Source organism: Salvelinus fontinalis, chromosome 40 (assembly GCF_029448725.1).
Source record: "Salvelinus fontinalis isolate EN_2023a chromosome 40, ASM2944872v1, whole genome shotgun sequence".
Lineage (NCBI taxonomy): Eukaryota > Metazoa > Chordata > Actinopteri > Salmoniformes > Salmonidae > Salvelinus > Salvelinus fontinalis.
Window position 1 is genome coordinate 23333060 of NC_074704.1, and position 27266 is coordinate 23360325.

General features: G+C 46.7%; 1 protein-coding gene across 5 annotated transcripts in view; it reads left to right on the plus strand.

Moving 5' to 3' along the window:
- LOC129839764 (nucleosome-remodeling factor subunit BPTF-like) overlaps nt 1-27266 on the plus strand; it is a 49368-nt gene that overhangs the window by 17723 nt on the left and 4379 nt on the right. For 3 of the 5 annotated variants that reach the window (XR_008757068.1, XM_055907402.1, XM_055907405.1), the window contains exons 8-30: nt 14-162; nt 2782-2913; nt 4947-5076; nt 5617-5752; nt 6110-6427; nt 6677-8603; nt 9628-9752; nt 15508-15660; nt 15898-16048; nt 16314-16353; nt 16436-16661; nt 16944-17087; nt 19646-19776; nt 20099-20213; nt 20391-20611; nt 21010-21235; nt 21572-22152; nt 22629-22711; nt 23825-24050; nt 24176-24441; nt 24975-25148; nt 25861-26053; nt 26407-26491. Coding sequence is in view for 4 of the 5 variants with exons in the window: in XM_055907402.1 (XP_055763377.1) it covers nt 14-162; nt 2782-2913; nt 4947-5076; nt 5617-5752; nt 6110-6427; nt 6677-8603; nt 9628-9752; nt 15508-15660; nt 15898-16048; nt 16314-16353; nt 16436-16661; nt 16944-17087; nt 19646-19776; nt 20099-20213; nt 20391-20611; nt 21010-21235; nt 21572-22152; nt 22629-22711; nt 23825-24050; nt 24176-24441; nt 24975-25148; nt 25861-26053; nt 26407-26491 (5932 nt within the window). In the remaining variant the exon portion in view is untranslated. The remainder of the gene's footprint in view (nt 1-13; nt 163-2781; nt 2914-4946; nt 5077-5616; nt 5753-6109; nt 6428-6676; nt 8604-9627; nt 9753-15507; nt 15661-15897; nt 16049-16313; nt 16354-16435; nt 16662-16943; nt 17088-19645; nt 19777-20098; nt 20214-20390; nt 20612-21009; nt 21236-21571; nt 22153-22628; nt 22712-23824; nt 24051-24175; nt 24442-24974; nt 25149-25860; nt 26054-26406; nt 26492-27266) is intronic. The other 2 variants (XM_055907403.1, XM_055907404.1) reach the window with 2 other exon arrangements.

The following is a 27266-nucleotide window of genomic DNA, read 5'->3' on the forward strand; positions in this document are numbered from 1 at the left end:
TTTTATTGTCCAGTTTTGCATGACGCCGGCAGGCGACTTCAAGTGGAACGGCTCCATCCACGGCTCCAAAGTGCTGACCATCTCCACGCTGCGCCTCACCATCATCCAGCTGGAGACCAATGTGCCCGCACCCTTCATGCACCCCAACTGGGCCTCACACAGGTACAGATGGAATGTGAGCTCTGTGTGTTTTTGAGATCCTAGTTGGTTGATTTTTTTTTATGTTGTGAAAGAATACGATCAAAATGTTTTTAACCCATAAGAGTCTAAGCCAGGGGTGGGGGGGTTCTACTAAGCTATTTGGTTTAGAATTTTAAGACATGAGGTTGACCGATTAATCTGAATGGCCGATTAATTTGGGCCGATTTCAAGTTTTCATATCAATCGGTAATCGGCATTTTTGGAGACCGATCGTGGCCGATTACATTGCACTCCACGAGGAGACTGCGTGGCAGGCTGACTACCTGTTATACGAGTGCAGCAAGGGAGCCAAGGTAAAGTGCTAGCTAGCATTAAACGTATCTTATAAAAAACAATCAATCTTAACATAATCACTAGTTAACTACACCTGGTTGATGATATTACTAGTTTATCTAGCTTGTCCTGCTTTGCATATAATCGATGCGGTGCCTGTTAATTTATCATTGAATCACAGCCTACTTCGCCAAACGGGTGATTTAACAAGCGCATTCACGGAAAAGCACTGTCGTTGCACCAATGTGTACCTAACCATAAACATCAACACCTTTCTTAAAATCAATACACAAGTATATATTTTTAAACCTGCATATTTAGTTACTATTGCCTGCTAACATGAATTTCTTTTAACTAGGGAAATTGTGTCACTTCTCTTGCGTTCTGTGCAACAGAGTCAGGGTATATGCAGCAGTTTGGGCCGCCTGGCTCGTTGCTAACTGTGAAGACTATTTCTTCCTAACAAAGACAGCCAACTTCGCCAAACGGGGATGATTTAACAAAAGCGCATTTGCGGAAAAAAGCACAATGGTTGCACAAATGTACCTAACCATAAACATCAATGCCTTTCTTAAAATCAATACACAGAAGTATATTTTTTTGTAACCGATATGAAATGGCTAGCTAGTTAGTGGGGTGTGCGCTAATAGCGTTTCAATCGGTGACATCACTCGGTCTGCGACCTTGAAGTAGTTGTTGCTCTGCAAGGGCCGCAGCTTTTGTGGAGCGATGGGTAACGATGCTTCGAGGGTGGCTGTTGTCGATGTGTTCCTGGTTCGAGCCCAGGTAGAGGCGAGGAGAGGGACGGAAGCTATACACTGGCAATACTTAAAGTGCCTACAAGGACATCTAATAGTCAAAGGTATATGAAATACAAATGGTATAGAGAGAAATAGTCCTATAATAACTACAAGCTAAAACTTCTTACCTGGGAATATTGAAGACTCATGTTAAAAGGAACCACCAGCTTTCATATGTTCTCATGTTCTGAGCAAGGAACTTAAACATTAGCTTTTTTACATTGCACATATTGCACTTTTACTTTCTTCTCCAACACTTTGTTTTTGCATTATTTAAACCAAATTGAACATGTTTCATTATTTATTTGAGGCTAAATTGATTTTATTGATGTATTATATTAAGTTAAAATAACTGTTCATTCAGTATTGTTGTAATTGTCATTATTACAAATAAATAAATAAAAATTGGCCGATTTAATCGGTATCGGCTTTTTTGGTCCTTCAATAATCGGTATCGGCGTTGAAAAATCATAATCGGTCGACCTCTATTTAAGACCACTTGAAGTATCAAAAAAAAAAGTGGAATGATTATATATTTTTCCCTTACTGCTATTAGCCCATACAAACGCGTTGAATAGCAGATTCACTACATTGAACGACAGTCCCCCCAAAAAATCAAATGGAAGTTTGTTTTCAAGTGTCTGTCCTATATCTGAGAGATAGAAGATCAGGAAACATACATTTTTTGGGACATGTATTTAACCCCTTATTTTTGGCATTAAACAGTCTCCATTTAAACTTCCATAAATGTTTTCAACTGATACCGGGGGACCGTCTGACGAATCTTGTGAGGCCTGTGGGTGTCCTAGAACAAAACAACAAAGATGTATATGTTCGTGAGAGTCTCACCTTTCCACAGAGGACTCATATTAGTGTTGTTGCCCAAACTGTTCGGACAGTTGGTAGATCGGCTGTACCGACTTCAGACGGGTCCAAAGATGCTTGTGGGGGTCGTAGAGCAAAATGGAATCATCTTTCTATAGTTTTGTAGGTCAAACCGTTTGGATGCTACAGACGATTTTGTGAGAAGACCGATTTTCGCGAAGTCTCGTGGTCTGACAAACACCGCTCTAGCTCTTTCGCCGCTGATGCGGCGATTAGGTGATTAGGTGAATTGAGACTGATCCAATGCAACAAAAAAAAACACTCTACCGTAAACTGAGTTTTTCATTTTTTCTGTTGTTGTATTATGCTAATTGGATTTATGCAGGGTGCGTGGACATCAACCTTACGGGGTTAAGTGTTCGTTTAACCATTGTATGCTCTTCCTCGTTGGGGGAGGGGGCACAGGCTATTATTCAGATACTAATTTGTGACATAATTTGGTGATAACGTGTTTGTTTTTACATGTTCATTGAAGTTAGCGTGCTCTGCTCTTGTTCAGTTCTGACCCCAGCAGTCCCAGGTGACAGAAAGTCACACTGTCATGATTTGATGTCACCATGCTCCCATATGATGGATAACACCATTGTCTGACTCCCTTTGGCTTTGTTTTGTTTTTCGTCAGGAACAACTGGATTAAGGCGGTGCAGATGTGCAGTAAGGCCAGGGAGTTTGCCCTGGCCATGGCCATCTTGGAGTGTGCCATCAAACCTGTGGCCCTGCTCCCTGTCTGGAAGGACTCTCTGGGACACACCAGGCGAGTAGACTCAGAGCACACACACACACACAGTCACGTCTTTCACTTTAAACTGGCATCAAGTCATCAAGGGAACCTCGTTTACCGTGTTATGCCATCCTTACATTACCACTTCAAATAATTCCTTTATACCATTCAATCATACAAGTCTGCAGCCTCTTCAAAGTCGAACTTCTTAGAACAAGTGCAAACCCTAGACCAGTGGCAGGTGCTGAATACCAGTGGCAGCTGCTGAATGGGTGGTTGGAGATGTGAACAAAGTAGCCTGACATAAATATAATGCCAAGTTCTCTAACTATCTGTAGTTTCTTTGAATATATACTGTATATAAAGCGATCTGTGCAACAGCATAAATACACCTATTTCACTTTTGCATGTAAAAAAACAACAAAATGACCACTGTTAAGTTAATGTTTTAAGTATTCCTGTATTTCTGTTATTACGGTGCTATCACTCTGTTATTTGTGCGCCTGCGCAGGAGTCTTGTTGATGAACCTGGCCTGAGTGCAATGGCAGCCATGTATTGTGCTAAAACGGTTGAGTAAACGTTGTTAAACTGTCACCTTGTCGTTGTCATTTTGAATTAACATTGGCAGCAGAGGATGGTTAATAACTACAATTTGCCACCTTGCTACGACGATAACAGGTCGTATGAAAGTTGGAAAATGAACTTTGAATCTGGACACGGGTTACTAATCTGGACAAGACAAAGCAAGCACTTGAGGTGGTATTCTCGCTCGGGGGATGAGCGAGAGATACAGCACTGGAAATATCTGTTGAGGATTTGAATAAGGATGATGGTATGGGAACTTTGATTAGAGCACTGGATTCTGTGTTTCTTAAAGAAGAGAAAGGCCGTGTCTACGAGGCATATTCAAACTTTGACAGTGTTACTAGAGACATTTCGGTTGCAATGACGGACTACATCGTTGACTTCGAACAGAGGTACAATAGGATGCGGGAGTACGACATGGTTCTCCCGGATGCAGTGTTAGCTTTCAAGTTGCCTGTTTGGACAGTTGGCTTTGACTGCTTGTACAGTGCTGACTTTTGTGTCCAATGAAGTCGGCATTAAAAAGAAATTGGGGTGAAAAGATGTCTGCCGTGCCAATAACAGATGGAATGCAAGTGAGTGACGCAGCATATTACACTGAGCAGCAGAGAAAAGGCCCCAAAAAGTCACGTTCTCAAGACAACCAGACGAGGGCGCCATTGCCCGGCACAAATCCACTGGACAGATATGGAAGGAGATCAAAATGTGCTATTTGTCAAAGCACTTACCGTTTGGTTAAAGACTGTCCTCATAAAGATGAACAAGTTAAACTAACAGAGGAAAATGTAAACACAGAGATAGAGCAGTGTAACATTACGCTGTTTTCAAATGAATCTTCTTCGTAGTTGAATCCTTAGGATCTGCTGTGATTGATACTGCGTGTACACGCACAGTGTGTGGTGCAAAATGGCTTGATAGCTATGTCAGTGAACTAAATATGAAATAAGTAAAACTATGATTGACACACTAAGCAACCGATCTTTCCAATTTGGAGATGGGATAATCGTCCATTCTACCAAATGGAATCCTATTCAAAAGTAGTGTGCCATTTGGAATAGTGTCGCCCTACTCTAGCAGCTCCTCTGTCCCCTCCCGTCCCTCACACTAAGACCAGTTTACCCAGAGGTGATCAGCAGTAGATAAAATGGCCCACCCCCGGCGTGTAGTACAATATTTATACACTAGGGGAAACACTGCTACCTGTTCTACTGATGGGTAAAGACCCCAACCCTCCTCCTCTTAAGACTTGATTATGTTATAGTAAGGGCGGGTGTGCAGAGTCAGTCAAGGGGCTCGCATCATTTGTGTGTGTGTGTTGCATGGGGCCTTGCCAAGAGCAACGAGGGAGTTACCCTCCTCTACTTTTTGATCCGGGCTGGCCCAGACCTTTCACTCACACCAGAGTGCATTGAAGGAAGCCGCTTTTGAACTGACTGTGTTTGCCTTTCTCTCTCGTCCCCCTTTCTGTGCCACCATGCAGGCTACACCGTATGACGTCCATGGAGCGGGAGGAGAAGGAGAAGGTGAAGAAGAGGGAGAAGAAGCTGGAGGACGAGGAGACCATGCAGCAGGCCACATGGGTCAAGTACACCTTCCCCATCAAGCACCAGGTATTACACACAATCACAAACACCCGCATACAGACACACTCACTCAGACACCCACACCCACACACACACAGTTAAGGGCTGCTACACATGCACAGACACATACACCCTTTTCATTTGGCCCTTGTTTACCGACCGAGCCCGGGCCCTTTTAAGTCGAAGCGCTACCACTCTATTTATGACCGGGCCGTTCACCATCACCCCTAATCGCCAGGACGTGTTTAATTGCAACTTCCTGCCTCCCCAGAATGGCGAACGGTGCTAAAAAGCCCTTTGATGAGGTGTGAGTGTCCGAGCTCCGGGGGGGGGGGGGGTGTCAACTTTCACATAGTGGCCCTACTAGATGTGTTTACTTAATGGTGGGTGTGAATACCCTCTGGCCCTCTCATTTCTCTCTCTCTTCCCTTCCTCCTCTCTCTCCGCTGCCCGCTTTCTTCTTCCCTTTGTACCCTTCTCTCTCCGCTGCCCGCTTTCTTCTTTCTGTCTCTCTCTCTCTCTCTCTCTCTCTCTCTCTCTCTCTCTCTCTCTCTCTCCCGTGTGAAGGTGTGGAAGCAGAAGGGAGAGGAGTATCGCGTGACGGGCTGGGGCGGCTGGAGTTGGATCAGCAAGACGCATGTGCACCGCTTCCTGACCAAGCTGCCTGGCAACACCAACGCCAACTACCGCGCCGAGCTGGAAGGTCAGCAGGAGCGTTCTAGTTTGTGTCCTCTTCATAGAGATAGATAGAGCTCTCATCTTTGTATCTGTGGCTTTATGGCATCTGGGACAGCACTGGCAATGTCAATGCGAAAACAAAATATATCCAAATAGAGATCTTTATCCATCTCTATGATTTGGTTAGAAAGAAATCAAGGAATTCAGTGGACAAATGTACCCGTCGCTGTCAAACACCTCCTCTTATTTCTTAATTGCCAAAAGTTGTGAGAAATGTGCAATTCAATTGTTAAGTCACATGGGATAACGTCCCCTGTGAAATTGACTACTAATATAAATGTGGCCATGATAACTAAAACATGTATGTTTTCTTCCTCTGCAGCTGCCAGACGTGGCGAGAAATGCAACTTGCTGGACCTGGGTCCAAGGCCAAGGTTGTTCAAAACAACTGTAGTTTCAGACCCCCAGGGAAGCAGAAGACCCGTAGAGAAAGATGGGGGTGCTACCACCACTACCACCCCAGAGCCCTCAGCAGACCGCCTGTCGGGAGAGAAGACGAAGGAAAAGTCAGAGGAGGGAAAGAAAGAAGAGAGTGACGGGCCAGCGAAGGTGAAGATACAGGACTCCGCTGCAGAGGAGGCTGCTGACAAGATGGAGGTGGACCCTAGCCTCTCAGACTCAGGACAAGATGATGAAAAAGGTTAGCGCTTTTATAGACTGGCATTGACTCCCTTGTTGATAGTTAGCGGAGTTAAAGCTAACAAACACATGCAATATCAGTCACACGTATTATTGAATCAATCAGTTCATATACTGCTCTACATGCCAATGTGAAGGGAGGCTCATATACTTTCATACTTGGGCACTAAGCTTCTTCACCATTGTTCTGACAAGAGAGGATAAGAAAAATGATCCAGTAACTTATGTGTCCATTTTGTTTTTCTCTCAGGGACCTGCGGCAGCCCAGGGACCGAGACGGAGACGACGTGCGTGAGGCAGGAGCTCGGTGAGGGGAATACAAGGCCCTTCAACTACGACGTGGTGGACGTGGCCCAGGGCTTCCTGATGCGCGTGGCCTACAAGAAGAAGGTCAAGGCCTCCAAGCTGGACGGTCTGCTGGAGCGGCGCGTCAAACAGCACGCACTAGAGGAGAAGCAAAGGGTTCAGGTCTCCCTGACCAAACCTACCCCAGTGAAGATCACCCTGGCCCTGCCGCAGACCCCACTCCAGCCCCAAACTCCGACCCAGGCCCAGAGTCCCACAGTGAAATTGGAGTTCAGCACCCCTTCGGTGCCACCTGCGCTTGCTCCATTGTCAGTCAAAGGGGAGGTGCAGGCGGACCCTTCAAAGACCGCTGAGGGGTTCCCTCACCCAGCCACAGCGACCCCAGCCAAAGAGCCTGCAGCTGAAGCATTCCCTAGGACACAAAACCAAATAGCCCCCCAGAAACAGGAGGGAGACCTCCCTGAGAGGACTATAGGGCCCACAGGGGCCGGTTCAGGGCAGGAAGGCCTTAAAAGGCCCAGCAGCACAGCGGAACCAATGGAAACTCAGAGTTCAGGTGGGATCCACTACACTGGCAGACCATCAGAGTCTACCAGCGACAAGCCCGCTTCCACCGAGGGTGCAGGACCTGAAGTGGCCATTTTTAAACCCCACTCCACAACAATTCCTCCAAGCACTATAACCCAGGAGGGCAGCCATAGTGCAGCTACCGTTCCTAAACCCACCCAGCAAAGCACAGAGAAGAACGGGAAGGGGCCCGAGGAGAGGCAGGGCAACGGACAGAGCAGCACTGAGGTCATCACCACTGGGTCCCAGCCCTCCTCTCTACCTCAGATCAATGGAAATGACAGTGTGGAGGCTAAAGCCTTGACCAACTCTTTACCAACTCCAAACGAGGCCTCCAATGCTCTCATTAACAGCTCTGAGGTCAAAGTGAACAGTCTAGGCAAGGCGGAGGGAGAGGGTCAAGTAGTCTCGCCCCTGAAGCCCTTGCTCAACGGCAATGTGGCCCCTGTAGCCGAGAGGACTGGGCCTGACAGCACGGAACCAAGGCCGGCTCTAAGGGTAGAGGTGGAGAGCAAGGTCATAGTGTCGGTGCAGGACTGCCAGCCCCCGGTGAAGGTGGCCAGGCTGGAAAACAACATGGAGGTGCTCGGATCTACAACCACCCAGCAGCTCAACAACAACCAGCCCATGGAAGTTAAGCCTGATGCTGCCACGCCCAACAAAATGTCCCCCTCGTCGGTGCGCTCTGCGGAGGAGAGCAGCAACAGTGGGGTGGGATCCCTCTGTAAGACCATACTCACCCAGGTAACCACCACAACAACCACCACCACCACGGTATCCACAGAGTCTCGGCTAACGGTGGGGGTCTCAAGCTCTTCGGGGGCAACGCCCACGCCCATTGTCTCAACCACCGAGAGCAGCGCGGTGTCCACGCTCGCCACCATGACCAAAACCACCGTGACCAAAATGCGCTCACCCACGCCCGACAGCCAATCGGACGAGAGCCAGAGCGAAACGGTGACCGAGTACAAGACAACGCTCTTTGCCACCCACAAGGAGTCCTCTCGTTTAACCTCCTCTGTTTCGGGGATCGCGACCTCGTCGACCTCCACCAAGGGCCGCGTTCGCCTCCTCAAGTTCTCGCGCACCAAGAAGACGCGCTCGGGAACCGCCTTGCCATCCTACCGCAAGTTTGTTACCAAGAGCCAGCGTAAGAGCATCTTTGTCCTGCCCAACAACGACCTGAAGAAGCTGGCACGGCAGGGTGGCATCCGTGAGGTGTCCATCTTCAGCTACAACGCCAAGCCGGCCCAGGACATCTGGCCCTATCCCTCGCCCAGACCCACCTATGGTATCACATGGAGGTGAGAACACAGTTTTTAAGATTTCTCATTGGCGCCCCTGTTTTCAACGGTTTAGCGCTTTAACTAACTGCATTATTTGATATGATTAAGGCCCTGAGTTTTGCCAGACTACCTGGCTAGAGAAAACTCAGAGCTTTAAATATATGAGTTTTCTAGTGCTCCATCTGATTTATGATTGCCGTTAGTTTCAGCCTTGCGCTCCAACTCTGAGCTACGATACAGTCACTGCGCCACAATAACTGGAACCTCTCGAGCATTAATGCTCCGGCGAACGATATTCACGTCTTGTCCTGTTGATTTGTTGGTTATGCCTTCTGTTTGCCGTTAGGGGGTTTGGCCCCTGTGACTCTGTTGTGGCTCTCAGAGAGAGACCTCGGGCTATTTTGACCAGCGCCTTTTACTGCCTTTTTACTGCTAGACGTGAATCATATTGGCGGTCTGCAAGTGTCAGGATATTCACGTTGCGCATTAACCACTCCGAGGATGTTTTCCCTGCCTGTGGTCAGTCAGTCACACTGGACAAGGAGGAATGTCTTTCCCCGTGTGCATCCCAAATGGCACCCTATTCCCTATATAGTGCACTACTTTTGACCGGGGCCCTATGGTATAGTAGTGCACTCTATAGGGATTAGAGTGCCTTTTGGGACGCATTCCTTTACTGTCCCAATATGTGTTTTTTTAATTCTTTTTTTAGTGTTTTTTTTTATACATTTGTTCAACCTTTAAATGGCCAATTGTGGAAGCATACCAAAGAGTCAGGTTCATAGCCAACCTCGGCAACAAGGAACTAACACGGTCATTTTACCTAGCTGCCAGGGTTGACTTATGAATTTTTATGAGCTCTGTGTGAGTGTGGTGCGTGTGTGCACGGGCTCTTTTCCGTGTACCTTTACGGTAGCAGACATAGGCTGTGTGTGTTGGTGACCCCAGACAGTTGTCTTTGCGCGTGCGTATATGTGCATGTGTGTACGTGCACGCGCTTGTGCTCCTGTGTGTGTGGTAACCTATTTGTCTGTCTCTGCAGGTACCGTCTCCAGACAGTGAAGTCCCTGGCAGGGGTCAGTCTGATGCTGAGGCTACTGTGGGCCTGTCTGAGGTGGGACGACATGGCCGTCAAGCCCTCCGCCGCTGTAGGCACGACGCGCACAGGTAGACCATCCTTTCTCTGCATGTATCTCAACACCCACCCACCCAATATACACTACCGTTCAAAAGTTTGGTGTCACTTAGAAATGTCCTTGTTTTTGAAAGAAAAGCACATTTTTTGTCGATTAAAATAACATAAAATTGATCAGAAATACAGTGTAGACATTGTTAATGTTGTAAATGACTATTGTAGCTGGAAACGGCAGATTTTTTATGGAATATCTACATAGGCTTACAGAGGTCCATTATCAGCAACCATCACTCCTGTGTTCCAATGGCACATTGTGTTAGCTAATCCAAGTTTTTATCATATTAAAAAGCTAACTGATCATAAGAAAACCCTTTTGAAATTATGTTAGCACAGCTGAAAACTGTTGTTCTGATTTAAAGAAGCAATAAAACTGACCTTCTTTAGACTAGGTGAGTATCTGGAGCATCAGCATTTGTGGACAGTAAAGTCCCTGGCAGGGGTCAGTCTGATGCTGAGGCTACTGTGGGCCAAAATGGCCAGAAACAAAGAACTTTCTTCTGAAACTCGTCAGTCTATTCTTGTTCTTAGAAATGAAGGCTATTCCATTCTTTGTTATTCTTTGTTTCTGGCCATTTTGAGCCTGTAATCAAACCCGCAAGTGCTGATGCTCCAGCTTCTTTATTCAGAACAACAGTTTTTAGCTGTGCTAACATAATTGCAAAAGGGTTTTCTAATGATCAATTAGCCTTTTAAAATGATAAACTTGGATTAGCTAACACAATGTGCCATTGGAACACAGGAGTGATGGTTGCTGATAAGGGGCCTCTGTACGCCTATGTAGATATTCCATAAAAAATCTGCCGTTTCCGGCTACAATAGTCATTAACAACATTAACAATGTCTACACTGCATTTCTGAGCAATTTTATGGACAAAAAATATGTGCTTTTCTTTCAAAAACAAGGATATTTCTAAGTGACCCCAAACTTTTGAACGGTAGTGTACATTGCAGGGGAAGTGTACAAGCTTGATATAGTCATTGCGTGCTAAGAATATGGGACCAATTACCAAACTTTTTACTACACATATGAGTGCATTTGTCCAAATACTTATGACACCTTTTAATTGGGGGACTATATACATAAAGTGCTTTAGTTTATAAACCGTGAAACTGATACAGTGTTTTCAGAAAGTATTCACACCCCTTGACTTTTTCCACATTTTGTTGTGTTACAGCCTGGATTTAAAATGGATTACTTTTAGATTTTTTTGTCACTGGCCCATAATGTCAAAGTGAAATTATGTTTTTCAACATTTTTACAAATTGAACAAAAAAAATTGTTGAAATGTCTTGAGTCAATAAGTATTCACCCCCTTTGTTATTGCAAGCCTAAATAAGTTCAGGAGTAAAAATGTGCTGCCCATTCGTTTGTAGCTCAAACGGTTCGTTTGCTACCAAACAAATTACATCTACGGTACCGATTTCAGGCTAGTCTCCTGACACTTGTAGGGGTCGTATAGCAAAACTGTATCTCCCTTTTCCATAGAGTGGTCATAGTAGATTGTAGGCCACATCGTTCGGACTCTACAGACGTTTACGTGAGAAGAATGATTTTCTGGATGTCTCATGGTCTGACAAACAGCGCTCTAGTTCTGGCACCTTTCACCTGCGATGTGGAGGTACAACAATGGCGGATGTGCTGGATTGAGACGCATCCAGTTCAATTAAACAGATATTTCTAGCTTTGCCTTTCTGCTGAGTTCCCGGTCAAATTGAACCGATTGACAAGTTTTCTCTCTGAAAAATGTAGTTAATTGAATCTGATTGTCATAAGGTTCCATGACTTTGTCCACACAGGGCATCTGAACACACAAAATACATTTTGATGATTTTCATTACATTTTGGGTGTTATATTTAACTTTTGTACACCTGTGGTGTTCCCGGTCAAAAATGACCAGTCATTAGACATAAATGGGTGCGACTACAATTAGTGTATAAAATTGAGTTCAGGCACATGCCCATTCAGATGGACACACTTCCTCTCCCAGACCCCCACATGCATGTGTGTTTGAGCACACACACACACACCTTACTCCCCTTCTTGGCTTCCATGGCAACCCCCACGGGAACCGTCCCCAATAGAATCTTTCCCCCACTGGAACCACACCTGTCAGCATTCTCACAAACAATCGCAACATTGTTTCAATAATATATAGAACTTTTCTCGCAGCTCTGGTATATAAGGCTTTTTTGAGGCCTTGCTCACAATTCATTCTGTGGCAGCACAATGACCAAACGATATACTGTATGTGAGGCTCTTGATCATATCTTTGATCATGACACTGGTGAGGAGGAGAGAGTCCTTGTTATACTTTGACTCAAATGAGTTTTATAAATAGCACAATACATTTCATCTGAGTATTTGTTATAGTCAAAATAATCCATACATTATGCTTTTTTTACTCAAAAACGAGCTGTATGAGCTCAGGTCAATGAGGTCTACAGGCCATAAATAGCAAATAGAAGTTCAAAAACTTGTAATGTTCACAAGAACATAAGTTGATAAAAAGATCTAACACAACGTTAGGTGATAATACATGTATCATTATGGATTAATAATCAGCTATAATGGGGGCGGTCATTTTGGACCGGGAACACAACTAATTAACATGAAACGAGCACGACAGGAGGGTTAAACTGACGGATTTTCATAGTGATTATTTTGTTATGTAACTTAGATAAACGCACCGGCGCGTCAATCGACTCTAGGGGGTTAACAATATAAGTTGCATGGATAAGTTGCATGGACTCTCTGTGTGCAATAATAGGGTTTAACATGATTTCTGAAAGATGACCGCAACTCTGCCCCATACAATTATCTGTAAGGTCCCTCAGTCAAGCAGTGAATTTCAAACACAGATTCAACCACAAAGACCAGGGAGATTTTCCAATGTCTCGCAAAAAAAAGGGCACCTATTGGAAAAGGAAAGGGAGATACCTAGTCAGTTGGTACAACTGAATGCCTTCAACTGAAATGTGTCTTTCGCATTTAACCCAACCCCTCCGAATCAGAGAGGTGCCTGGGGGCTGCCTTAATCGACATCCACGTCTTCGGTGCCCATTGGTAGATGGGTAAAAAAAAAAAAAGACATTGAATATCCCTTTGAGCATGGTGAAGTTATTAATTATACTTTGGATGGTGTATCAATACACCCAGTCACTACAAATATACAGGAGTACTTCCTAACTCAGTTCCCAGAGAGGAAGGGAACTGCTAAGGGATTTCACCATGAGGCCAACAGGGACTTTAAAACAGTTACTGAGTTTAATGGCTGTGATAGGAGAAAACTGAGGATGGATCAACAACATTGTAGTTACTCAAATACTAACCTAAATGACAGAGTGGAAAGAAGGAAGCCTGTACAGAATAAAAGTATTCCAAAACATGCAGGTAGCCTAGGGTTTAGAGCATTGGGCCAGTAACCGAAAGGTTGCTGGATCAAATCCCCAAGCTGACAAGGTAGAAATCTGTCATTCTGCCACTGAACAAGGCAATTAACCCAACGTTCCCCTGTAGGCTGTCATTGTAAGTAAGAATTTGTTCTTAAATGACTTGCCAAGTTAAATAAAGGTTTCTTTTTTTATGTAAATCCTGTTTGGTAAATAGGCACTAAAGAAAAACTGCAAAACATGAGGCAAAGCAAGGAACTTTTTGTCCTGAATACAAAGTGTTAACATTACTGAGTACCACTCCATATTTTCAAGCGTAGTGGTAGCTGCATCATGTTATGGGTATGCTTATAATCGTTAAGTATTGGGGATTTTTTCAGGATAAAAAATTATGGAATGGAGGTAAGCACAGGCAAAATCTGGTTCAGTCTGCTTTCCACCAGACACTGGGCGATGAATTAACCTTTCAGCAAGACAATAACCTAAAACACAAGGCCAAATCTACGCTGGAGTTGGCTTACCAAGAAGACTGTGAATAAATCAATCAATCAAATGTAATTATAAAGCCCTTTTTACATCAGCCAATGTCACAAAGTGCTATACAGAAACCCAGCCTAAAACCCCAAACAGCAAGCAGTGCAGATGTACAGTCGTGGCCAAACATTTTGAGAATGACACAAATATTAATTTTCATAAAGACTGCTGCCTCAGTGTCTTTAGATTGTCAGATGTTACTATGGAATACTGAAGTATAATTACAAGCATTTCATAAGTGGCAAAGGCTTTTATTGACAATTACAGGAAGTTGATGCAAAGAGTCAATATTTGCAGTGTTGACCCTTCTTTTTCAAGACCTCTGCAATCCGCCCTGGCATGCTGTCAATTAACTTCTGGGCCACATCCTGACTGATGGCAGCCCATTCTTGCATAATCAATGCTTGGAGTTTGTCAGAATTTGTGCGTTTTTGTTTGTCCACCCGCCTCTTGAGGATTGACCACAAGTTCTCAATGGGATTAAGTTCTGGGGAGTTTCCTGGCCATGGACCCAAAATATCGATCTTTTGTTCCTCGAGCCACTTAGTTATCACTTTTGCCTTATGGCAAGGTGCTCCATCATGCTGGAAAAGGCATTGTTCGTCACCAAACTGTTCCTGGATGGTTGGGAGAAGTTGCTCTCGGAGGATGTGTTGGTTCCATTCTTTATTCATGGCTGTATTCTTAGGCAAAATTGTGAGTGAGCCCACTCCCTTGGCTGAGAAGCAACCCCACACAAGAATGGTCTCAGGATGCTTTACTGTTGGCATGACACAGGACTGATGGTAGCGCTCACCTTGTCTTCTCCGGACAAGCTTTTTTCCGGATGAGAATCACTGACATCAGCTGGTCCTTTTGTGGCAGGGGTGAAATGCAGTGGAAATGTTTTTTGGGGGATTCAGGTCATTTGCATGGCAAAGAGGGACTGTGCAATTAATTGCAATTCATCTGATCACTCTTCATAACATTCTGGAGTATATGCAAATTGCCATCATACAAACTGAGGCAGCAGACTTTGTGAAAATTTATATTTGTGTCATTCTCAAAACTTTTGGCAACGACTGTAGAAGCACGGTGGCTAAGAAAAACTTCCTAGAAAGGCAGGAACCTAGGAAGAAACCTAGAGAGGAATGTTCCTGAGTGGCCGAGTTATGGTTTTGAATTAAATCTACTTGAGAATCTATTGCAAGACATTAAAGGTGTTGTCTAGCAATAAACAACGACCAATTTGACAGAGCATGAGTAATTTGAAAAGAGTAATGGGCAAATGTTTCACAATCCAGGTGTGGAAGCTCTTAGAGACTTACCCAGAAGCACTCACAGCTGTAATCGCTGCCAAAGGTGCTTCTACAAGGTATTGGCTCAAGGATGTGAATATATATTTATTCCATTTTGAATTCAGGCTGTAACAACAAAATGTGGAATAAGTCAAGGGGTATGAATACTTTCTCAAGGCACTGTATGTATGAAAATACCCTCAAATCAAAAGGTGACATTCTGTGCTGTCGCCTCGTATGATCATTTTGAACTAAAATCCAAAATGCTGGAGTATAGAGCCAAATTAAAGGTTTTAGTTTTACTGTCCAAATAAATACGTAGTGGGGTATATATCCTAAAATATCCACTATGAAGCCTATTCCTCTGCTACTCCTTTTGACTTTTTACTCAAATGTCCGAGGCTTTTCCCATGGAATGTCATTCCTGTGTACTGTATTGAATGGCAGCATATTAAGTCGTTACTGTGTCATGTCTTGGGAGTTGTTCTCTGCATCTTCCTCCTCCTTCATCCTACACCAACCCAGCCCTATCCCCACTCATTGCCACAGAGACCTCCGAGACGGAGATCACCACCACAGAGATTATCAAGCGCCGCGACGTGGGGCCCTACGGCATCCGCTCTGAATACTGCATCCGCAAGATCATCTGCCCCCTCGGCACTCCCGAGACCCCGAAAGGTGAGGGAGAAGCAGCCTGCTAGAATAAAACTCCACATGGAATGTAAAAGAGAGGAGAGTGGTGATGTTTTTTACTCATTAAGGTTGCTCCATGTTATGTCATTCTTGTGTCTCTCTCTCTCTCTCTCTCTCTCTCTCTCTCTCTCTCTCTCTCTCTCTCCTTTCCCCTCTACTTTTGTTTTCTTGCACCACCCTTACCGCCCCACTTTCTCTTGCATCCATTCCACACACATACAGAGACCCACACACCACAGAGGAAAGGCCTGCGCTCCAGCAACCTGCGGCCCAAGAAGCCGGAGCCCAAAAAGGAAACTGGGCCGGTGGTGATTGAGTCCTGGGTGGCCGAGGAGGAGCTGGACCTCTGGGAGATCAGGGCCTTCTCCGAGAGGTCAGAGGGCATGGGGGCATTAGATCTAGGGGGCATAGTAACTGCCTACTCCATGCTATTCTCTTGAGTGAACTGTAAATTCAACGGTCATTATCTTCTGTTTTGAACTCACTTCGACTCTCTTAGACGAATAAAAAAAAGAAAGAAATGTTGCTTAATTTCCCTAAATTTGATTTACTATAGTTTTTGTATAGCTGGGGGGAAAGAGTTATGTTCCAGCTCTGTCTGTGGTTTGTGTATGATACATTTATTTTTGTCTTCACAGGGTTGAGAAGGAGAAAGCCCAGGCGGTGGAACAGGCCAAGGTGAGTAGCACCACTAGCCGTGTGGAAAATAGGGATGTTTTGTTGTGTTTTCCGGATTACTTCACGGTTTCTCTTGTTCTAGAAGCGTCTGGACCAGAAAACGGGCACTGGCTCTACCACTGTCACCACCACGGGGAGCCCAGCCACCCCCGCTTCCACCCCCAAGGTAGTGAACCTGTCGGGCCAGGCCACCCCCGGAACCAAAGTGGTACTGGCTACCAAGATGGGCACCCCCGTCACCTTCCAGCAGAACAAGAACTTCCAGCAGTCGTTTGCTTCCTGGGTCAAGCAGGGGCAGCCCAGTGGAGGTATGTCAAAGGTCATAGGTCCTTTTCTTTGTTCACAAGCCAGTAGATTGGTAAAGAGAATTACTTCATTGAATCTCATTCAAATGTGTTCCGATTTTATTTATACTCGTGATATTTTTTACTTAGTAGGGAATCCTTGCAAATAGAAAGTAGTAGTGGTTGGTGTATGAATCGACCCCTAACAACCTAAATCTGTTTTAGTCAGCGTTGGCAGCTGTGCTTGTTTAGCAGTGGTTGTTGTTAGACTCTCGAGCGGAGCCTCATTTGCATATTTCCCTGTAGCCTCGCCGGGCACGGTGGCCACGACGGCCGGACAGACTTTCCAGATCACGGGCACGTCCATGGGGGGCAAGGTGCTCACAGCCAAGCTGCCGCTGCCCGCTAACAGCAAGATTGTCACTGTCAACGTGCCAACCACTCAAGGAGGTACAGTAACTCCCCTGTGCCCACACCAGAGACACAGCGAGAGAGAGGTTTCACTTGAAAAACAGATATTTTGACTTCAATGGGACAACCTGGTACAATAATGTTAAATTGAACAACAGAGAGAGAGGTGCTGTTTTAAATGCTGTTCAAATGCATCGTTCATTCCTCCCTTTTTTTCCATGATGACAAGGATGGATGACTGAACGCAAAATGTTTCTCTACCAACCGCCGTCTTCTCCGACCACTAGCCTAACTTACCACTATTGACGGAAGCACTGTCTCAAACACCTGATGTGGCACAAGACTGTGGTAAGGTCTGTCCTCTTGACCAGGCTAGTGGTGCGGTGCCCACTCGATGCCAGCCCCATTGTGGTGCCCCGCCACGCGCCAACCCGTTAGTCAGTGGCTCAGTCTGGAGTGGCACATGCACATCATGTCTATTTGTGCCCTGTCGGCATGGTAATGGAATAGTACGTTGTTATTTTAGGTGGGACAGAACGGTAGACTGTGTAGTCTAAGAACATAGCCAAGACCGTCTTTTGAAGTAGCACACTAGCTAATTTAGAAGTCAATATTGACTCATCGGATGAGGTGATGGTTTATATTTTTAGAGCCACTGTCCAGTTTGATTTCACCTTTAATCGTGGGTTGATGACGAGTGTACAACACTGTTTAAAGACGCAAACCTTCATTTGTTTATTCAGCCAAATGGCAATTTATTGAAATTCCCTTTGAATATCTGTAAGTATTAATGCTTCACGATGACTGACTTGGATTAGTACTTGGTTTGTTAGTGTGTGAGTGATTGTAGGTGAGGCAGTCTTCTAGTGGCTAAAAGGGGGAGATGCCGAACTTATGCTTGTAGACTTATCTGCGCCGAACCGTTGTCTTACTTCAATAAGGCTGCTTAGCCTTTTCGTCGTTATTACTGGCCAATACGAATCGCCGAGCTGACAAGGTAAAAATCTGTCCTTCTGCCCCTGAACAAGGCAGTTTGTTCCCCGGTAGGCCATCATTGTAAATAAGAATTTGTTCTTAACTGACTTGCCTAGTTAAATAAAATACTAAAACTCATACAATGCAAAAACATGACCTTGTTCTGAACCCGGTTTTGCCTCCCATATTTCACAAAATCTTTCCTATTTCCAATTATCTATATAAAAGGGTGGTCAGGCTCATGCCTACACTCCTTGAATATATATAGATATATATATATATATATACACAGACACACATGCTCTCTCACACACACAAGACACATCCATGTTTCAAGAGGATAGGCTAAATTACTCCGCAAACAAACAGCGCTCCTGTCTAGTGACACCCATGTTTCATCCTGTCGACCAGGAAGGGAGAGAGAGCTGGTAATAAAGAGCAGTAGTATATTTTTCCAGCGTGACTGTTTCAATGCCTGTTTGTTTTGGAGCGTGCTAAGGAAGCGGAGCAGGAAAACAAGTTTACCTTGAGGTCTGGTTCGTCAGACAGGTAACCCGCTATAGAGAGATGGAGGATGGAAGGATTTCTACCCCCCTCTTTCTTTCTGTGTCGCCTGCTCGCTAGCTCACCGACTCTCCAAACAGCTACTCTTATGAAGTGGGCGTTTGATGTCGGTGCCAGAACAGAAACTCCCCGGTCTTCTACTGTAGCTGGTTTAACCTCTACTATTTGAAGAGGGGAAACCATTGATGTATAGCTTTACCTGATTGGTTTTGTGGTCAGAGAAAAAAGGCAACAGAAAAAACAGAGAGAGGAGATTGTGAAGAGAGAGGAAAAAAGACAAACAATTTCAGATCTTTTGAGGAAACGCATTTTCCTTTCGGTTGCCGTCCTGTGTCCACGTGAGTTCGAAAATATTGAAGCGCGGCCAAAGTAACGAATATGAAACACTGGCTTTGTCGGAGGAAAATAAAAACGTATGAATTCAAGGAAAATCCATACCTCATTTATGAGTGGGTCATACGTGATGGATTCAAACCAACATACACCGTTTGAAGATTGTTTTGATGTTGTTTACTTGCTGGGTTAATATTTACTGTGGTCCAGATCCGAGAGGGTTGCAACATGAAAGGAACAAAGTCCACAAGTCATTTATTGAGTGACGTTTTGATACATCATGAACTGTGCAGAATGGATAGTTTGTTTCTATACCTGATAAAGTGAAACCGCTATAGCCTTGAGGGGACGTTTCAGTTTTCTTCATTTCCAAAAGACAAACGTGAAAAGCTAGAGTAGGGATGATCGTTTTTAACAGATGTTGGTGAATTTTGGAGTGGATTCATTTCTGTCTTTTAAATGTGAAGCATTTGATCATCAAAAGTCAGAATAACACACAAGTTTATTTTGAATATTGAATATTGTGAGTATTGATTATGTCCATAATGCTCATGTTATGGTGAAATAAATCAAATCACATTTTATTTGTCACATGCTTTGTAAGCAACAAGTGTAGACTAACAGTGAAATGCTTACTTACAGGTCCTTTTTTAACAAGTATTAGATAAATACCAATCCTGTATGTGTGGGTCCGCAGTAATAATAATGTCCTCTCCTCTCCCCAGGTATGATTCAGAAGCAGGTGCTGGGCATCATTCCTTCAAGCCAAGCTGGCGGCGCCCAGACCTTTGCCCCGTTCCAGCCTCGCACCACAACCATAAACATCAGGCCGGGCATGCCAGGCTCACCACAGCAGGTAACACCCCATAGACCATCTTTCCCCACCTGTCAGTCAATCAATCACATCTATTTATAAAGCCCTATTTCCCTCATCAGTTGTCACAAAGGGCTTTACGGTAACCCTGCCTAGATCTTCAAATTCCCCCTTACCAACATTCACTCTGCCCCCTTGTCACTCCCCCCCCCATCCCTCTAAAACAGGTCATTTGCAGTAACACGTGATTGACACGTTATTGAAAAAATTCCCCATGAACTATTAACAGCAACCCCTCACTGGAGTCAGTGTCGTCCCTATGGTATAAGGGTCCCAGTGTTTCTGATCTTGGCTGTGTTTCTAGGTGCTCACCGGTGGAGGCCAGATCCGTCCGGGGATGACCGTGATCCGCACCCCCATCCATCAGACAGGCGCCATGGGTAAAACCATCCTCCGAACCCCCCTCATGGTGCAGCAAGGTAGGCTGTTTGTATTTACCTACTCCATTTTAGCTTGATAGGCCAGTTAGAATAGTCTCTTTCACTAACTTGTGTTCATGCAAGTTCTGACTCTGTCTGCCTTTCGGTCTGTTTGTGTGTCTGGAATTGTGTGTGTGTCCACTTATGTGTGTATTTGTGTGTGTTTTCCTCCTCCAGGTCAGGCGGGCCAGCAGGTGGTGACCCAGATCATCCGTGGGCAGGCCGTGTCCACGGCCATCTCAGGTGCCAGCCCCGTCACCACCGTGGCCGGGCAGAGGATGGGCAGCACCCCCAAAACCCTGGGCCAGCCCAACACGGCCCAGACGCCACAGCAGCGGGTACAACAGGGCCAGGGCCAGGTCAAACTCACCCTGGCACAACTCACCCAGCTCACCCAGGTTAACATCAGCTACCCCATAATAACCCTTCTACTGACGTCAGGCAACAGTGGGACAATAGGTTTCTGCTCTGCCCACCTAGTGTATTGTAAATCTGCACTTTTCAAAACGAGTATGTTTTGATTTTAGTCCTATTCAACGGGAAATATCGGAGTAACTCATTTTCATGTCCCTGTTAGTATATCTATATGTGCTAGTTTCAACATGGTCTGTTTGTTTTTTTAAAGAGTAGTGCTCCCTTGCCTGGTCATAGATCAGTTTGCCAACTCCTATGGTCGTTGCTATATATTGCATGACAAACCGATCTGGGACCAGGCTGCCGTAGCACCTCTACATTACCTCCAAAAGCATGACCCCTCCCTCATCTCCCTGTCCCCCCCCCCCCCCCTCTCCATCAGAAGCAGCAGAGCCAGGCAGTAGAGCGGCCAGGCGGCGGGGCCCAGGGCCTGACGGTGATGATCCAGGGCCAAGGCCAGGCCACGGGCCAGCTGCAGGTCATCCCCCAGGGGGTCACGGTCATCCCCGGGCCCGGTCAGCAGCTCATGCAGGCGGCCATGCCCAACGGCCATGTCCAACGCTTCCTCTTCACCCCCATGGCCCCTGCCGCTACCCCAACCTCCACAGGTAGTCTAAAGAGCGAATAATAGTGTGTACTATTGACACGGATACAGACACACAGTCTCCATCATCCACTGCAGGGCTGTGTTCAGTAGACACAAAAGGGGGAAATGTTTTCTAGCAGACAGTGAGAGGTTACGGTAGTATGTCAAAAGTGTTTTATTCTGTTTTGTGCCAACTGAACAGGACCCAGTACCCAAATGTTATGTAGCCTACCAGCAGCCACACATACACTCGCAGATCATTGTTTTACCATTCAAATATTCACCTGTATAAAATATTCATAGCCTGTGTGTCTTCTAAAGGTCTGCCCATCCCCTTTTTCTCCTCTCCTCCCTTCAGCCCCCACCGCCCCGGGCCAGACCACCAAGACCCCTGCCCAGCCCGCCCAGCAGGCTGCAGCTCCCATCCAGGCCGGCGCCGCCCTGGCCACCAGCACCCCCCCATCTGCCACCCCCCAGGGCCAACTCCCCTCCCAGACCCAGGCCCACATGCCCATCCAATCCCCCACCCCCCTCCAAGTCAAGTCCCTCAAACACCCCCCCGGCACCCCCACGGGCCGGCCCCAGCAGACCCTTCAGCTTCAGGGATCCCCCCACCAGCTCATCACTGTCCCGGGCCTCCAGCAACAGGTCCAGGTCCTGGCTCAGCTCCAGACCCAACAGGGGACCTCTGGAGGCTCTCTCCCCCAGCAGATCAAGCTCCAGCTTCCCATCCAGATCCATCAACCCGGGGTCGGTGGAGCCCAGCCTGGAGGTTCGATCCAGAACGTGGTGGCCATCCAGACGGCCAGCGTGCAGGAGCAACTCCAGAGGATCCAGCAGCTGAGGGAGCAGCAACAGCAGAAGAAGAGGCTGGCGGCCGAGGCCAAGCGGGAGCAGGCGCTGGCGACGGCCAGCCAGAGCGACATCATCCAGAAACAGGTGAGGGTGGGTTGTCATTATCAGAAAAGTGTGTTTGCTCGCATGTCTGTGTGTTTGGATGATGGGGAGGTGTGTGTATTCAGGCAGCCAGCCAGACACAGGTGGTGTAACAGTATAGTAGGCCCGGTCTATCTCTGACATCAGCACATAAACAGTCCTCTCAAACAGCCTGCTCCCACGACTGTTTATTTTCCAAGTTCTCCACCGCCAGTGTGTGTGCGTGCGTGGCGTGCGTGCGTGCGTGTGTGTGAGCACGTTTGTGGCTTGTGGCTTGCGTGCACCCCTAGTCTAGTGCATACACACTATGGGTACCTCTGAAATGGCACCCTTTTCCCTATATAGTGCACTACATTTGACTAGAGCCCTATGGAACCTGGTCCAAAGTAGTGCACTACATAGGGAATCGGGGCGCCGTTTGGGACGCAACCGCGTGAGGCCTGAGTTGACCTCTGACCCCTCTGTCTCCTCTGTGACAGGTGGTGATGAAGCAGAACGCAGTGATCGAGCACCTCAAGCAGAAGAAGCCCATATCCCCCGCCGAGAGAGAGGAGAACCAGAGGTGAGGGACTAGGAGCTAGCTAGTGCTGTTGCCATGACGATCAGACCTTGTGTTGACCCGCCGTGTGTGTGGAGGTGTCATCCTCTCCCTCCCTGTGGAGAAAGCCAGGGGTTATATTTAACGTGTCTGGGTCATGGGAAAGGTTACCACAGACAGACCATGTGTTGTGTCCTCCTCACTGGGTTTAAACCAGACCTACAGTCCTGAAGCAGGGCAAGCCAGGGCACTGTGGTTGTATCCCAAATGGCACCCTGTTCCCTGTGTAGTGCACCACTTTTGACCAGGGGGCACCCTGTTCCCTATGTAGTGCACCACTTTTGACCAGGGCTCATTTGGGACGCAGGCCAATTTTTTGGGTCTTGTCTCCCTCCACCTCTCTCTTTTGTGGTCAGTCACGTCAGTGTACACAGTCTGGGAACCATGATTGACCTTGACCTCCCCAGCGTGTGTGTGTGTGTGTGTGTGTGTGTGTGTGTGTGTGTGTGTGTGTGTGTGTGTGTGTGTGTGTGTGTGTGTGTGTGTGTGTGTGTGTGTGTGTGTGTGTGTGTGTGAGAGAGAGAGAGAAATAGTGCGAGAGAGCAGTGGCTTCCTATTGCTAGTCTCTCTTTCCATCGCCCTCCGGCCCCACCTCTAAGTAAACACAGGGAACAAAAACACCCTTGACATCTGTCACATGTGACCTTGTGACATGGCTACCGATTGGCTTGCAATGTTTTGTCTCGTAGTGTGAGGCAACGGGTGATGGAAAGGTTCATGATGTATGGAAACATTATACTTTACATTTCCTTCCAAGTCCATTTAGATTTGATCATTTGAATTACCCCCCCAAAAAAAATATATATACACTACAAATGTCCTTAAAATTCCTTCACTGGACTATGGATGAAAATGAGCTTCATAGCTAACTCTCCTGTTACATTGATGGGAACACTGAAATGAAGACAATCCATTGTCACCTAAATACAACATTTTTTTTAAATCCCATCCACCGCTCCCCTCGGGATGATTGTGTTCCTGGTGGTTTTCATCTTTATAAATGGCTATAAGCATGTACGAGCCTTTATAATGTCTTATAAGGCCTCTAACATGTTGTCTCTCTCCCCTTCCACCCAGGATGATTGTGTGCAACCAGGTGATGAAGTTCATCCTGGACAAGATCGACAAGGACGAGAAGCAGGCGGTCAAGAAGAGGAGGAAGGAGGAAGCAGGCGAGCAGAAGAGGACCAAGGCCAACGCCACCAAGCTGTCGTCGCTGCTCTGCCGGCACAAGGAGACGCTCAAGGCCGAGATCCTCAAGAAGAGAGCCCTGCTGGACAAGGAGCTGCAGCTGGAGACGCAGGTCAGACACACACACACACACACACACACACGGCATTCTCCCATGAACATACGATGTACACATGGTAGCAGAGCTGCACACAGATGTCCTACACACACACTCTCTACCCTTATCTCCTTCCACAGGATGAGCTGAGGAGGGACCTCACCAAGCTGCGACGGGACAAGGAAAGGGCCCAGGCCGCTGCCGCCGCACACACGCATCACGCCCTCACACACACGTCCCAACTCAACCCGGCGGCCTTCGCCCACAAGCGGAAGCGGGAGGAGGAGAGGGACGCGGCGGCGGCGGCGAACGCCAAGAAGAAGAAGATGATCACCACCACTACCTCAGACAGCAAGAAGGAGACCAAGCTCTACTGTGTCTGCAGAACGCCCTACGACGAGTCCAAGTAAGAGACCGGCTGTGCTCTGCATGGCACCCGATTCCCTATGCAGGGCCCTGGTCAAAAGCAGTACACTATACACGAATTAGGGTGTCCATTGGGCTCCAGTCAAAAGTAGTGCGCTAGGGAATATGGCGCCATTTGGGCAGTACCCAACGTTTTATGTACCGCAAACGTGACCCTCGTCTAAAGCCGTTCTGAGGAGCGCCAATATAGTTCAAGCACGTTAAATGTATAGTAAGCTACCGCCAATGCCTCTGAAGAGACAGTCAAAATGTATACCATTAACCATTTACGAGGAAGCTCAAACATTAACAGAAGTGAAGATCAATTTCACCTGAAATTATTGCGGCGTGTTTGGACTTTAACTGATGACTCTCCGTTATTCAACTTCCTGAAATGCCCTCAACCAGGAAGTTGAAACACTATGTCAACACACAGATGGCATTCGATACATTCCTAACAAACGTACCTGGAAACCATGACCTCATTTGACCCCGTAGTGATTTGGCATTCGTTCACGTCCTGTGTTCTCCCAGGTTCTACATTGGCTGTGACCTGTGCACCAGCTGGTACCACGGCGAGTGTGTGGGCGTCACCGAGAAGGAGGCCAAGAAGATGGACGACTACATCTGCAGCGAGTGCAAGCGGGCCCAGGAGGGAAAGACCGAGGAGCTCTACTGCATCTGCCGAACGCCCTACGACGAAGCACAGTAAGTGCACAGGAGTGTGTGTGGTGTATGGGGTTCTCAGTGGCAAAAACGTACAATATTACCTATTCGATGGTGATATCTGTTGACCTTTTGAGGTTTCGTTTCTGTTATACTTTGTATTGTTTCATATTTCCTTTGACGTCTAAGGTTGAAGGTCGTTCTGTGTAACAGAGGTTGAATTCCTTATGGAAAGACATTGGCCCGATCTGAAATCTGTGTTGCCATCTACTTACTAAAACGACATACCGTGTACTAATCGTACTACATGCTATTTAGACGTTCTGTTTACTAAAAACAATCTTCCTACACGTATCAGCATACTAGGCTCATCCATACTGAGAATGCGTCAGCTAATGCACATTTGCGTTGATTCCCGCCATTCGTTCATTTTGGTAGAGTACATCCCCTATTCCTCTATACACATGGGACTCCCAAGACTATGCTCTCCCTCAATAGTGTGCAGAGAATTCTACTCGATGGAAACCAGAAATTACTATGTCTATATCACCCTGGCTTTTCTGAAATGTTCCTTACTATAAAATGTATTCATTTTACGTACCCAAAATGCCTAATATTTAGAATGCAACTATGGGTATTCAGACACGCCAGAGTCTATTTCTTCAATCGGACTTGGAACAGAAACCAGGGTCGTGTTCATCAAGCACAATGACCGTGACCCACCCCTGCCACCCTCCTCCTCGCCCCCGCTCAGGTTCTACATCGGCTGCGACCGCTGCCAGAACTGGTACCACGGCCGTTGCGTGGGCATCCTGCAGAGCGAGGCCAACCACATCGACCAGTACGTGTGTCCGCAGTGCCAGTCCACAGAGGACGCCATGACTGTGCTCACGCCGCTCACCGACAAGGATAACGAGGGGTTAAGGAGAATCCTGCGTTCCTTACAGGTATGTCACCCCTTCCTTTGCTCCTCCCTTCGCCCTCGTTCCCCCTCTACCTAGCGTCGGGACGGTACGAAACAAAGCCCTCCTCTGTTCTCTTATCTGATCTGTACGCTGGTCCCCTGGGCGGCACTTGGACAACTGCCCTGGCTGGCTACAGGGGTTTTTCCACCCTCCTCTTCCTTCTCTCCTCCTTTTTTTTCCCTCTCTTCTTCCCCTCCTCTCTGTCCGCATGGCATGGATGTAGCCGGAGCACATCTGTGTTGAACCAGCTGCTTCCAATGCCATTTTCAACCTCTTGTTTGTTTTCCTTCTCTTCTCTCAAATATCTCCTCTCTCTTTCTCCCCACCTCTCTCAGGCTCACAAAATGGCGTGGCCGTTCCTGGAGCCGGTGGACCCGAACGACGCCCCAGACTACTACGGAGTCATTAAGGAACCAATGGGTGAGTGGGGGGATAGTTCTGCCTATTTGCATTGATTCAACATTGTAAAAAAAGAGGTGCTGTTGTCATAAATGGAATAGTCATCACAAGGGACTCCTAAGTTGTTACACACACAAACACACCCCATCGCCCTGCTCGAGAGGAAAGGCCTCCAACTCAGATCAAACTGCCCATGTAAAAGGCAGAGTTGCGTCAACAGGGCCTTTTTGAACTTCCACACAAACAAACCGTTAATGAGCTGCCGGAAAAACCCCAGAGACTTCTACACTTGGACACTACAGTAGCCCCCTTCTACACTACAGTGCATTTGACCTGGGCCTGGAAACTCTAGTCCACCGCCCGCAAAAAAAGAAACCTTTTCACCCTGCAGAAGAAAAAGCCAAGTCTGGCCACGGCTGTCCGGTCGGCATAAGTTTGGGGTTTGTAGATGAAGTCTGATGACTGAGAAGAAGGCCCTCTTTGATATGGGCATGGGGTCGGCCTGCTGACAGGGTGGGGGGTGAGGGAAGGTTAAGAATCGGATATGTTTGTTTAAAATGGAGTGCCGGGGCACGACACGGGAGAAAACCACTGCTGCCCTGTGGGGAATTATGAAGGACCAAGCTTGTTGCTAGCTTACCTAGCTAACTATCGTGATAATTGAGTGTCAACTTTCAGCTTCTTTCAAAGGCAAATTTCATAACAGTGACATCATGTTGCCAGAATCGACGGGTCGGCCGCTCGGTCACATCCCCTGTAATTCACTTTGAAAGGGCCCGAGCCGGAGATCGAGGAT